At 45.1% G+C, this 14,619-nt stretch overlaps 1 protein-coding gene across 10 annotated transcripts in view; it reads left to right on the top strand.

Moving 5' to 3' along the window:
• The window catches only part of ATG7 (autophagy related 7), a 330,637-nt gene that overhangs the window by 158,796 nt on the left and 157,222 nt on the right, over nt 1-14,619 (top strand). For all 10 annotated transcript variants that reach the window (XM_057705407.1, XM_057705404.1, XM_057705399.1 and 7 more), the window contains 4 exons: nt 240-434; nt 1,622-1,825; nt 3,501-3,616; nt 8,439-8,514. In XM_057705407.1, coding sequence (XP_057561390.1) covers nt 240-434; nt 1,622-1,825; nt 3,501-3,616; nt 8,439-8,514 — 591 coding nt within the window. The remainder of the gene's footprint in view (nt 1-239; nt 435-1,621; nt 1,826-3,500; nt 3,617-8,438; nt 8,515-14,619) is intronic.

Raw genomic sequence — 14,619 nt, 5'->3', positions numbered from 1 at the left:
TGTTTGCTGCTCTGTCCAGCCGCAGGGCCCCTGGGTGACAGGAGATGGTGGTCTAGGTTGCAGAGGTGAAGACGGTGGGGAGCACAGGCAGCAGGAGGCGAAGGCAGCGTGGTCATGACAGAGAGATTTCAGGTTGTAGGAGACCGTGCATGCGCGCTCGCGGCAATGGGGAGATGCGGCGTCTGAGATGCCGCCCGTCCCTTTGCTTCAGACCCCCCTCTCCCTGGGTGTGTCCCCAGAACGCCAGAGGGTTCAACATGAGCATCCCCATGCCGGGACACCCAGTGAACTTCTCCAGCGTCACCCTGGAGCAGGCCCGCAGGGACGTGGAACAGCTGGAGCAGCTCATCGAAGGCCATGACGTCGTGTTCCTGCTGATGGACACCCGGGAGAGCCGGTGGCTGCCTGCCGTCATCGCCGCAAGCAAGAGAAAGGTAGAGTGTGGATCCTCTGGTGGTGACGCGATGCACCATGTCCCCAGGGGGCAATGTCCCCAGTCTGCCTCCTCCAGAGCAGAGGGTGTTTTGTGTGGCCTAGTGACCCAGTGCCAGAGGGCTTCCTCCGCAGACTGTCTCTGTCTCACGCACCATCACCCAATGTAATTGTTACCCTTTACTGTTTAATTTTCATGACCACCCTGTGAGGTCCTGTATACTGGAAGGGACACTCTACTTGCAGTGGAATGTAAGCTCCAAGAGGGCAAAGATTTCGTCTTGTTCACTACCGTTGAGTCAGTGACAACTTCAAGGGCCAAAAGAATTGAATGCAGCTGGTCACAGTTACATCTTCAAACAGTTTTAATAGCGTGGAAAAGACCACATTATGTTAAATAAGCAAGATATAATATTGTGTATATTTTTTATCAATTACATTTATACGTATAAAACTATGTCTGTTTATCAAAGGATGGGGTGGCAAGAGAAGGGAGAAAGGGAGGAAGGGAAAGGGAGAGAAAGGGAGAAAACAACAGGGAAATACCTCAAACTATTAACGGTAATGGTTTGAGCTGTGAGATTGTGAGTGATTTTTGTTTTCCTTTCTGGTATGGTTTTCCTTGATTTTTCCAACTTTCTGTATAACCAGAAATTTGGAAGAATAAGTTAAATTACAACAAAGTTCTAATAGTATAAATGAAAAAAAAACTGTCCTTAAAAGCCTGTGTGGAGGGTGACATATAGTATGTGAATTATATCTCAATAAAGCCATTATGAAAAAAATCTCTGTAGAAATGACAGATGACATCGTAGCGGTGGAAAGAATGGGTTTGAGAGCAATCAAGAGTTACTTTTATACACCTACCTCTTACCAGCTAAGTGACCTTGGGCGTTATAGGAGTAACCTCTCTGACTTTCAGTGTCCTCATCGGTAAATAGGAAATGTTTGCTGGGAGTTTTAAATGAAACCAAATGAGGTAATTTATGTTAATAACTTATCAAGTCTTTTGCACTTAATAAGCCCTCAGTCTTGAGTAGCTTTTTACCAACATTAGCTTCTAGAATCTAATTACAGTCATATGTAAACACATAAAATAAATGTTTCAAGTGGACCAAATGTGAAGTCAGCCATGGCTTAAAACGTAAGTGTCTCTTAACTCTAGTCTCTTATTCCTTGAAACTCACAGCTGGTCATCAATGCTGCCTTGGGATTTGACACGTTTGTGGTCATGAGACATGGCCTGAAGAAGCCTAAGCAGCAGGGAGCCGGGGACTTGTGTCCCAGCAACCCCGTGGTACCTGCCGACCTCCTGGGCCCATCACTTTTTGCCAACATCCCTGGCTACAAACTTGGCTGCTATTTCTGCAATGATGTGGTAGCCCCAGGAGATGTAAGTGGATTTCTTTGTTATTCCAGATATTTCCTACAACTGTCTTGCCCACTGGGGTGGAGAGACCCAGTTCTTTCCTTTATGACTATTTAAATATCATCTTTTAACGAAGAGAAAAATTCTCCAGTTTGTGGGGGTGGCCTTATCCCTCTGTGAGCCTTGCCTGTCATCATCAACTGTGTACAGCCATTCCCTGTTCCCCAGTGTAAACGCAGCGACAAACCATTTTTATGGAAAGCTCAGCAAGGAAACCACAGGCTAGACTGGTCCCCGGCAGCACCCAGCACTGTGTCCTGTGTGTATCTGAGTGAAGAGGGCGTTAAATGAGGAGTCTGAAGACCCAGACTCCAGTCCAGGCTTGGACATTGCCTCACGGGATAATTCCAAATAAGGCTGTTAGGCTCCCTGTGCTTCTGCAGGATGGGACTCGGGCCCAGGAGGTTGTCAGACTCAGCATGTCAAAATACAGGATTCCCAGTTAACTCTGAATTTCAGGTAAATAACGAATAGTATTTTAGTATGAGTATGTCCCATGCAATATTCGCGATCTGTTTATACTAAAAAATTGTTTGTTACTTATTTAAAATTGAAGTTTAACCAGGAATCTTGTATTTTATCTGCCAGCCCCAGAAGGGGAGGGACAAATACTTTCCTTGAGTATTCACAGTGCAGGGTGGGTCAGATGTGGACGTGCTCTGACCAGCAAGCACTACACTGTTCCAGCGTAAGATTCTGTGGTCTTCATGCCGCCACGCAAGCAGGGCCAGCAGGAATGGGCTTTCATCAGAACAGGTGATCATTTCTAGTAAAACAAAGCAGAGGTGTGGTCTGTATCCTCCCCTCCATTTTCCCCTTCTATTAAAACTTGTTCCTTAGTAACATACACCTCTTTTCGATGACTGGCTTTTGTGTCTTTCCAGTATAAAGAAAAAAAATATCCTTTTATCTTCATCATGGGTTATAATATACAGCTGACCTGTTATTTCATTATTACCAACAAGTAGGATTAAGGATCAGCTGTAGTAAAGTTACATCTGTTCATAAGGCAAAAATTTCAAAGTTATTCCTAACAACCCCTTAAATTTGCCCAGAGTTGGAAGATTAGAATTTCTTAGGTGGACTAATGAAGGCTTGTGTTTGGAGCCACATTGTAGCAAAAGTACTTGTTCTTAAGCCCTGAGATCACGCTCAGGGCGACGAGATGCCTGCACTGTGAGGGGCACGGAGGAACTGAGGACAGCGGGGACAGCAAGTCATTGCTCCCATCTCCCGGGCACTCTGGTTTAGTGCAGTCACGATGGCAGGACCATTTGCTCTGTCCAGATGTTCTTCCTCTATGTGCCTCTGACTCAACTCACAAGCACCCTAGAGTCGAGTCAGTTAAAAGAACACATGATGCCATTTCATGTGTGAGGCAGGTAGGCCCCCAATCTTTGATTTGTTTATAACTGCTAATCCTTTTTAGCGTTATTACCTCATTTAGTTACCTAACTTGTATATTTTGTTTTTCTTGATACTTGCAAATAATGGTGTTATGTGAGGCTGACTGATCTTTGCCAACAGTGAGAGTCTGGTTATGTGATAGAGCTTTATCGTGGAGGAGTTCCGTGCTTCAGACAGCTAGCGTTGGGTGGAACAGAACTTTGCGTTCACGTCCATGACTGTTTCTCTGTAGTCAACCAGAGACCGGACCCTGGACCAGCAGTGCACTGTGAGTCGTCCGGGACTGGCCATGATTGCAGGAGCCCTGGCAGTGGAATTGATGGTTTCCGTGTTGCAGCATCCAGAAGGGTGAGTCTGCCGTTCAGAGGTGGGTGTTTAAACAGAGAAAGCTTTCATTATCTCCTCTGGCCTTTTCTCAGTCTGACTTTTCTGAGAATTGTATTGCTCATTCCATCCTCAAAAAAACAAGATTAAAAAAAACCTGGTCTGATTCTTTGGCCTGGAGAACTTGTCATGTGATCTTTGAAGCTGTATCTCTGCATCCTTCTGAAAGTGAACTCTCCTAGAGTTAATTGGTAATTGATAATAAGGAAGGATAAAAATTTTGGTCGGGGCCTTCGGCCCGTCATGCTTTCATTCCTTTAGTGTTGGGTTGGCCAAAAGGTTCGTTTGTTGTTTTTCTGTAAGATGGCTCTAGTAGCGCTTAGTTGTCTTAAATGTCATTCGAAACAGTTTCGTTAGATTGTATTGTGACAGCCGTCATATCAGCGTACATTTTTAAAAAAAATCAAAATTGGTAAATTTTTGTGTAGCTGTTTTACTATTGAAGATGGAAGAAAAAAAGCAACATTTTTGGCATAGTATGCTATGTTATTTCAAGAAAGGTAAAAACGCAACTAAAATGCAGTAAAAGGATTTCTGCAGTGTGTGGAGAAGGTGCTGTGAATAATCGAACATGTCGAAAGAGGTTTGCGAAGTTTCATGCTGGAGATTTCTCACTGGATGGTGCACCACAGTCAGGCTGACCAACTGAGGTTGATAGCAATCAAATCGAGACATTAATTGAGAACAATCAATGTTATGCAGGAGACAGCCGGCATGCTCAAAATTTCCAGATCAAGTGCTGAAAAATCATTTGTGCCAGCTTTGTCATGTTTTGTTTTATTTTGTTTTCTTTTTATGGCTGCATCAGGGCCTAGTTGTGGCATGAAGGCTTAGTTGCCCCGCGGCGTGTGGGATCTTAGTTCCCTGACCAGGGATTGAACCCACGTCCCCTGCATTGGAAGGTGGATTCTTTACCACTGGACCACCAGGGAAGTCCCTGCACCAGCTTGGTTATGTTAATCACTTTGATGTTTGGGTTCCACATAAGTTAATCAAAAAAAACCTTTCTGACTGTATTTCCGCATGCGATTCTCTACTTAAACGAAAACGTTTCGTTTTTAAAACAAATTGTGACAGGCGATGAAAAGTGGATACTGTACAATAGTGTGGAACAGAAGAGATCGTGGGGCAAGCAAAATGAGCCACCACCAACCACACCAAACGCTGGTCTTCATCCAAAGAAGGTGATGCTGTGTATATGCACAACATATTGCTGTGGGATTGGAAGGGAGTCCTCTATTATGAGCTCCTTCCAGAAAACGAAATGATTAATTCCAACAAGTACTGCTCCCAGTTAGATCAACCGAAAGCAGCACTCCACGAAAAGCGTCTGGAATTAGTCAACAGAAAACGCATAATCTTCCATCAGGATAACGCAAGACTGCATGCTTCTTTGATGACCAGGCAAAAACTGTTACAGCCGGGCTGGGAAGTTCTGATTCATCTGCTGTATTCACCAGACATTGTACCTTCAGAGTTCCATTTTTCTTTTTTGGTCTTTACAGAATTCTCTTAATGGAAAAAAACTTCAGTTTCCTGGAAGACGGTAAAAGTCACCTGATTCTGTATTTATTATTATCTACCTATTTCTGTATTTATTCTGACTGTGCTTCCTCATGCCTCTTGAATGCGTGGCTTGATGTTTTCCACCCACTGTGGAAGATTTTCATCCATTATCTCCTAAAACATTGCTTCTGCCCCTTTCTTGATTCTTTCCTCTTGAGTCCCCGATGGCATGTTAGAATCAGCTTGTACCCTTTTCTGTATGTCCCATCATTTTGTCTTTCCTTGCTTCATTCAGTCTGGCTATTTGCTTTTGGCTTATTTTCCAGTTTGCTAATTCTTTCTTCTTCTGTGTCTATGTACCATCCGTTGAGTTTTAAAATTCATTATTATATGTTTTAGTTTTAGAGTTTCCATCTGATCTTATTTTATACATTTCCTCTTCTCTGATGAAATTACAATTTTGGTCTTTTTCATTCTTGAACACATTGAATCATGTTTTTCTTTTAAGCCCTTATCAGATATGTCCATAGTGGGATCTCGTATGTGTCTGCTCCTATTGTCTATTATTTTTATTGACTTTTGGTTATGTATTGTCTCCTCATATACCTGGTTTTGAGGTCTTTTTTTTAAATGAAACCTTTTTATTACGGAAAATTCAAACACACATGAAAGAAGATATATGTTTTGTCTGTACACACCCCCCCACACACACACAATTTGTATGTATATAGAAACCCCCCTGTGTGCACCATCCAGTGTCAACACTTATCCTCACGTGGCTAGTCGTCATTTATATGTACTACTGTCCACGATTTTTCTCCTTCCACTGACTTATTTTAAAGCAAATTTAAGACGTAGCATTTCGTTCATAAAAATGCATCTTTTTAGTATGTATCTCTACTATTTTTACATATAAAAACAAAAGGCAATTCCCTAATATGGAATAGAGTCACATATCCAATCAGTATTTAAATTTCCTTAATTCCTTGCATCTGCTTGGCTATATTTGATTAAGGTATTGGACATTATATGTGAAAAGTTACAGAGATGTTGTGATTTAAATTTCTTTCTGGCAAACTGCTAGGCCAAGTGGATTACCATCCTAGAACATCTTATCCAATTAGGGCTTGCCTACTTCTAGTTCACCCTTAGTCTGAGGATGTAGCCCCCCCATGACCCCAGCCCAAAGCCTGGGATGTTTTCCGAGGTTCCTCCTTATTGGCAGACCTCAACTCTGGATTTTCCCATCAGCCTTGTGAGTCCGTCGCTATCACTGTTCAGCTTCTGATCCTGTGGTCTCTGCTTTTGGAGGTTGGCAGTCTCTTTATGGGGGAAAACTCCCCTTGCAAATGCCTGGTTTACTTCTGTGGGCTTCCCTCCTCTCATAGACCTTGGCTCTGTAAGTTTCTCCTACCGTGGTAGCTCTCTGATGCTTTCAAACAAAGGTTTTTATACTGTGTCTAGCTTTCCTATTTGTTCTCAGTGGGAGGGCTGGTCCTGACCACCTAGTCCACCAATACCACAACAGTTATAAAAATATTTTTTTAATTTATTAAGCACTCATAGGGTCAGGCTTGCATGTGAGAGGAAGGAAGGGAGTAGGCTGGTGTGTTTGTTTCAACTCAACCTTGGGCTTTTTGGTAGTCTCTATGTTTAACACATTGTATATATGTTATATTACAGATATAAATTACCACAATTGTGGTCTAGACACCCTATCTTCTCCAAGCAAGGAGAAGATCTCACTTTATGACTTATAAACAACAGAAGTAATTCATCTTGTAATAAATAAAAGTGAGATAAAAATTAAATTAATTTTAAAAATAGAGTCAGTAATTTAAAAAGAGAAAGAAGGAAGAAAAAGAAGAGAAAATGAAAGGAAAGGAAGAAAATGAAGAAAAGAGGAAAAAAGAAAAGTTAGTAAACAATTTAAGACTCTCAATATCTGCTAAAGACGGTGCTGTCAAGTGTCATATAGTGAAATCAGACTGGAGCCAAACAGATATTTACACCTGATTGTGTGACAAGCACGCTATGATTTATCTTATTTTCAACACTTACATAGTGCTTACATTGTGCTAGGCCTTATTCTAGGCACTTCACAAATAGTAACTCATTTAATCCTCATAGGAAACACATTAGGAAGGCACTCTTACCTGCCCCATTTTTGATGGGGAAGTAGAGGCATAGCAAAGATGACTAAGTTACTCGAATTCACGTAGCTGGTAAGTAGTAAAGCTGGGATTTAGCTCAGCTCAGTTTGGCTCCAGACTCTGTTTTTAATCACTCTGCTATGCTCTCTGCAATACAGGCAGGAAAGAATTGAATTTTTGAAAGATTTGTTTTTCCATTTCTCAGAAATCAATGTGAATATTCTATTTACTGTATAACTCAGAATCCTTCTATGCAGTTGAAAAGACAACCTCTGTACAATGTTGCTGGCATATATAACTAGTATAGATGCCTCAGAGTTAAATGAAAATAAGCAGCTTTTTTTTTTTTTGTCCTCCTCCCATTTTTGTCATCCCCTGGCACGTATGTTTATTGTGGCCCCCTGGCAGGAAGCAGTTGGAATAAAATTTTCCAGAGCTGACTCTGAGTCTTTGACACTGCCCCTCTGTCTGCCGCATTTGCCTTGGTCATAGGCTAAAGCCAAGGCCTGCGTTGCATCTCTTCTGTGACTTGGTAAACAGCGCAGTGCTGTTTGGAATAGAGTGCATTCGTTCTGGCCAATTAATTCCTCACTTTTCTTTCTCCTTGCTCCGTCGTGGTAGCATTTACATCACCTCCACAAGTTGAGGTTGGAAGTCTTTGTTTCAGAATTTCAGTTCAACAACGTGCTGTGGTGTTTTACAAAACTATCTCGGAGTAAGGGAACTAACGTTTATCGGCTTGTTGTGTGCCAGACATTGCACTTGGCAATTTATCTAACTTATTATTCCTAAATCATTTCTCACAACTGTCTTGTTCCTACTTTATAGATGATGAACCTGAAGCACAGAGAAATTAAGCAATAAGCAACTTGCCTGTAGTCACAAGCTCTGGTCTTTCTGACTCTAAAACACAGGTTTTTGTGTTTTTTGTTGTTGTTTTTAAACTAGTCTTCTGCCTTCCTCCCAGGGAAATTAGGGTTTTTTTTTTTTTCCTGGCTTCGGCTGCCTAGCCAGGGGTGTTTTGGTTATCCTTATAAATCTTACATGGACCTCCTCCAGGTCATCCTCACAGGAATTAAACATAAACTTTTATGAAATGAGCAGCTCTAATTGTTTCCTTTTCTCAGGGGCTACGCCATTGCCAGCAGCAGTGACGACCGCATGAATGAGCCTCCCACCTCTCTCGGGCTCGTGCCTCACCAGGTTAGTGACTGGAAATGAAATCACCATTCTGGACCCGAGTCCTGTGGTGCAGCGGGAAAGTAGTTGGGGTCACTTTACCATGCCATCATCCCAGCCCACCCCTTCTCCGCCCTCCTTACCCTCCCGCCTCCCTGGAATTTCAGTGGGAATTCTTTATGAGCACCTGGAGGGGATCCCATTCTGTGGGTTGGTGACGAGAAGAAATCCTGAACAAGCAGCATTACCCAGAGTCTTGATTTAGCATTTAGCATGTTGACTCAGAGCCTCATGATGGAGTAGAACAAGAGAGGACAGGCTTTGGAACCAACCAGACCGTGGCTTAAACCCCAGCCCTGCAGTCTGTTAAGATGGCCTTCCTTGGCCAAGTCACTAAACTTCTCTGAGCCTTAGTTTTCTCATCTATAAAATGGAGGCAAGAATCCCGACCTCAGCTGGTAGCAGCAGAGATGAGAGATGATATATAGAAACGGCTCCGCGACAGTGCCTGGTACTTCACAGCCCTCAGGAAATGATGCTGCTAGTTTTGCTGCTGCTGTTTGTTTTTATTACTCACAATTTAGCCAAAAAGAAGCCTTTCTAGGTGTACACGGGAAGACCGTTAGACGTGCACAGCGTCACTGGAAAGTGGGATGTCTTTTCAAAAATAGAATCTGAAGCGTCACCAGGAAGGAAGGTCCATCCCATAGGGAGTGAAAGAGAAAAAAAGCAGTGGGATGAAAATGTTAAATTTGTGTTGCCTCTTCACCAGTTTCTGTTACTATGCTTTTGGAGGTTTTCTGGTTTTACTCTCCAGAGATCATTTCTCTGGGTTCTGTGTGTGTATCTCAGTCTGCAGCAGGAAGGCCGTCTCGTGAGGGGAGCGGTGAGAGCGCCCGCCAGTGCCGTCTGGGTGTTCGTGAGGACAGACCCATAGACGGTGCGGAGAGCGGGTGACTCACACGGATCGCCTTCACCTCTCTCTCTGCCTCCCCATGCCTGCCCTGCCATTTTCTGGTTGAGGATCTGAATCAGAAGAGGGGAAGTTACTTGTCCGTGGTCATAGACGTAGTGGATATGCTGAAATCCAAACCTAAACTAGGCCCTCGGACCAGGGCTGCGTCTGAGGTTTTGTGAGTAGGACAGCCCCGGTCTGCACGTCGGGAGAGTTCGCTTCGAATCACTGCTCTGGGGCCCTTGCGCTACGTCACCCGTCGTCGTCTTGTGTTAGGTCACTTACCTCCCTGAGCCTCGGTTTCCTCATCAGTAAGAGCAGGTGCTTCACCTGGTGTCCAGAATTGTCTATGATAAGGCTTTGTAAACCATACACCACCATGCAAATGTGACTTTTCCAGCCAGCCTCACTCAAGGTGGCGTTTATTCGACATGGATGGGTTGCTCTTTTCTGCAGAAACACTTCAAGAAGGACCCAGCAGGCCCTGTAATAAGCCCCCGTCACGAGGAGGCTGTCCTCCAGAGCCGACCTGCGCTGTGGACGCGCTCCTCCGAATCCTCACCCTTGTCCCTTTTCACACGTCTCCTGCCCTTGCTTCTGACCTTGAGAGGTGCCCTCATCTCCTTTACAGACTTCATGCTGAGAAGGGCCTTAATGAAATGTTCCGTCATGCCCCGGCACTGGTTTCCTTCTTTAAGTCCTTTATGTTAAGCTACTGCAGTTGTAGCTTTCTCAGTGCTGAGGCCAGAGGGCAGAACCGTTTCTTTACAGAAGGGGTCCGGTGTCAAAATGCGTGTGCCCGTGTTTTGAAAGTACTATGGCAACCCGTCGCTCTCAGTGCTATTTATCCTCCTGCAGCCTTGCAATCCTTTGTCATTCACCCACTCTTCTAGTTCTTTCTCCTCGTTTTCAACTGTCTGAAGGATTATTTTGGTTGTTGGCCACCTCTTCTTTTGGCCTTTTCAAAGGCTGAAGAGGAACGCAGCCATATATGGGAAAAGCCCAGTGCGTGTGTGTGATTACTTGCTTACATTATTTCAAGTTTCAAGCCTTTATTTTTAGTTGCTTTCTAAAAAAGACAGTGAGGAAGGAACTTTAAAATTAATCAGGGTTGTGTGATCCCTATTTATGAGCTTTAAGTTTTTTCTTTTTTTTTTTCTTTTTGAAGTGGAGGGAGTCCATTTATGCAACTGTGTTTTGATCAGGAGACCATCGTTTCCACAAAAACACTGGGCTGTGTTGCAATGCAGACTCAGCACTTCCCTCCTCCTCTTCCTGGCTCTCCGAGACAAATGACTTCCTGTTGGAGAGGAACTCGGTAAACCCCTTTGTGTGCTTTGTGTACAGAGAAGGGCCAGTGACGTTCCCTGGGCTCGTTTTCCTCCGTTCCCCAGAGGAGAGTGTTTACTAATCGGCCCCTGTGGAATGAGATGTAGGAGAAAAGCGATAGTCCTTGGACGGAGTATCACGAGGCCCCCCCACCAGCAAGTCGTTGCGTGATGGGGGAAAGCTGCTCCGCTTCGCCTGTGCTCACCGTGCCTCTGCCCTCCCCTGTGTCGGACCTGGGAGGCCTGAGCGTCGCTTCGTCCATCTCCCCATGGGACCACAGGCAGAATTTGCCTCATCCAGAGATTGGCCAAGTGCAGAAAAAGGCTTGATTAGGCCCTGAAGTTCAGTGAAGTTCAGCCTGAGACAACCTCTTATTGCATTTGAAAACATTGAAAACACCATTTGAAGGTGAGAAGATAGGCTTACGGGTTTGTTCATTTTAAAAAGTCTCTGGCCCGTTGTGTGAGGATGGGGTTCTGCAAGCAGGCAGCAGTGAGTATGAGCCCCTCTGTCCATAAAGGGAGTGGCTTTCTAATTTGTCATTTTTATCCACACATAAAATACACATAATCACACAGATCATTAAGTAGACAACCTGGATTATCACAAAACGAACACCACGCGCGTACCCAGCACACAGATCAAAACGAAATGTTATCAAGCACCTCCACAGCCCCCTCACGTTCCTTCCAGTTATCATTGCCTCCTTCCCACACGGAGACGAGCATCTCTGACTCCGAACACCTTGGGAGACTTTTGTCTGATTTTGAACTTTCTGTAAATGAAATAATATATAGTACATGCTCTTTGGGGTCTGGCTTCTTTTGTAGAGAGAGCTTTTTCACTGTAGATCTTAGCATAAATACTATTATTCCCTCTGCTTCCCAGCAAGTGGGATCTTTTATTTTTATTTTTTTAAAAAGATTGTCTCTTCCTGGCTCCTGGGGTGGTGAATGAGTTCTTTGAGGCCAGAACCCCTTTTCTGATTCTTAGATGGGAGGCACAGTTCAGGAGTTATCAAATGTAGAGGCCACTCCTGGTGTCTCCAGGAAGTTGGTATGCAGGCTGGTGAGACAGAAATGTGACAGACGTTAACACCCAGTGTAGCTGCTCAGCACTTGAGGGGACATCCCTCAGAGGACGAAAAGCATCCTGACAATTCAGTAGTCGTCCGCACGCCACGGTCATGAATATAGCAGTCCTGCTTTTCTCCCACCATGGACCAAGCAGTTCATGTGTTTTGTCTTTGGGCAGATGTACTCTTGGTCCTCAGGTACTGCTGAATGAACACCCTGGATATGTACGCGCCTCCTAGGGGTTTGCCCTTGCCAACCCCGTGGTTCTCTTGGGCTTTTGAGTTCTCTGTTTTAGTTACTTCCAGAAAAGTACAGTAAAGCTTAGACTAGGGCAGGATGCCGGCAGGGACCAGCCTGGGAAATCTCCCAGTGCAATGACAGCTGAGCTAGAGCCGTGGTCTCCAGCCATGCCTCGGCCTGCTGTTGGTTTGGCCTGTCTGCACAGGCTGTGCCCCACAACTCCTCAGGCCTTTAGCTTTTAATACGGTCTCTCTACTGTGCTCCGAAACGCTGATCTCAGGGTGCCTGTAGGGGTGTGGGCGGACCGCGTGCTGAGGAAGGAAGTGAAGAAGATAAGCACGAAGAGCAGACGTCCTGAGACGCAGCCCGAGGAGGGGGATCTCCCCTCCCTCCGATGCTGCACGCTTCGCGTTGATGGCAGTGGAAGGGGCAGGAAGAACAGACAGTCCAGATGTCTGCTGTTTCGCCATTTCAGCTGTCGTGGTTTGTGACCTATTCACCCTCCTTCCCTGCCACCTTCCAGTCACCCCTGCAGCAGGTGGTTCCCAAACACTGACCCTGTGCCAAGCACCGTTAGGTTCAGAGAGGTTACGTGACCGGCCCACAGCACCAAGCGTATGGTTCCACTTGCTTTTGGAGCCTTCTAAGGCGGTGGATGAGCCCGAATCCACTCAGCTGTCATGGAGTCTCATTCCCATGAGGAGGCCCCTGGATACAGGAGGGATCTGGGTGCCAGATCCAACAAGGTCTGGGCTCCCTCTCGAGGCCTTAGAAGAAGAGATGGGCATTCCCCTCTCTTGGCACACAAAGTGGGGGGTAAATTACACACAGTGCCAGAGTTCAAAGCGTGTCACGTGGCATCTCTTGTCCCAAGAGGAGTTGGGCATAATTTTATCAGTCGAGGGATGTCACTTGTGCCCCACACAGTTTTGCTTCCCTGGTGAGGCTGTCCTGTTTGGGCGACGCATGTGGGAGAGGCCCGGAAGGCTCCGTGAGGTACAGACCCCATTAGAACCCCAGCTTTGCCTCTCAATTACATTTTCACCCGCTCATTTTTTAGCTCATTTGACAAAAGGGTTCGAGGCGGTTCTTGTCACTTGTCACTGTGTGACTTTGGGCAGGTTATGGGTCCTTTCTGAACTTCTTATTTTAAATTACTAAAATGGGCATAATAATATACTAAATAACTGGGATTCAGGTACAGATTACATTTTCTAAAAGTACTAGCACAGTTCTAGGTATAGAAGGGACACTCGTAAATGTTGTTTTTATCTTTCTCTTTCACTTTTAATTAAAATGGTAAAGTAGGGGCTTACCTGCCCTCCTGAAAGGAGAATTATAAGGACTCTCGTAAAACTCTGGAAGCAGTGAGTGTGTAGGGAGGAGCTGGAAGGATTAGCTCCATCCTGCACTGTTTTCCTAAGGATGACGCTGGCTCATTTCCGGCTTGCTGCTTCTGCCCCTTGGTGGCCCCTGTTTGATTGTGAGAGGTGGGTCAGTTGTGGTAGCGGAAGCTGTTGTCTGAAACAAAGACCTCTGTGGTGCATCTGGGGTTTTGCAATTGCTAAACTTTATTTTGACATTGAATTTGGTTAAGACTCTTTTCAACATCTGAGAGTGATGCGGAGTTTGGAGTTAGCTCTTACTTATGCAAACTCCAAGCTCTAGAAATACTGCCAGGCCCACTGGAAAGCAGTGTGAAGTTAAAGTAGCAGGTTCCCGCTGTGGCTGCAACTGTGCCGTCTCAGAGTGGCTGTTTGTTTCTGGGCATTGGGTCTTCGCTTTCCATCCAGGCCAGGCGGGCTTGGGGCTCAAGGTGCTTTCACTCAGCTTAGGTGTAAACACCACCAGGGGTGGCCCAGAATGGAAGGGACCCCCTTCTATTCCTGACCTATTTATTTTGTAGCCCACTGGCATAAATGACTGAAGATAATGTAATCCACTCAGACTCTGATGGCAGCTATCTTGATATTGAGTTTTTGGTTTTTGGGTGGTGTTTGTTTTTTAATTCTTCTGGTCTTCTCTTTCTTTCTTCCTTTCTTTTTACCTTATCCTGATTTCCAGCTTTTCCCGCTAGACTTTGGAAAGAAAGAACAGAACTCAGATTCCTGGCTTTACCACTTGATAGTTGTGCCATCTCAGGTGAGCCCAGCTACTTCCCTGAGGCTCCATTTTTTTATCTAGGATATGGGTGAGGGTCACATAGTGACCATAGTGATGGTAGTGAGGCCAACATGAGATGAGTATGTGAAAACACCCCGGAGAGCCAGACACGGGGATGGCACGTAGTGAATGTTGGTCCTCTGCTGAGTCCCCTAGACCACCATTTCCATGTGATGCCAGGACATGCCCCCCTGCACAGCTTCCAAGGTTGGGAAGGAGCCGTTGTGTCTGTGGAGGGAGAAGGGAGATGGGTAAGCACTTTAGGGGAGGCACAGGAGAGGCTGAGAAGGTGGGCGAGAAGCCATCGAAAAGTCGTAAGCAAAAAAAAAAAGAAAAGAAAAGGCATCAGCTGAGTTGTGATGTGAT

This window comes from Hippopotamus amphibius, chromosome 13 (assembly GCF_030028045.1).
Source record: "Hippopotamus amphibius kiboko isolate mHipAmp2 chromosome 13, mHipAmp2.hap2, whole genome shotgun sequence".
Taxonomy (NCBI): Eukaryota; Metazoa; Chordata; class Mammalia; order Artiodactyla; family Hippopotamidae; genus Hippopotamus; species Hippopotamus amphibius.
The sequence above is the reverse complement of the archived record's forward strand: the minus strand, read 5'-3'. Positions and strand labels throughout refer to the sequence as shown.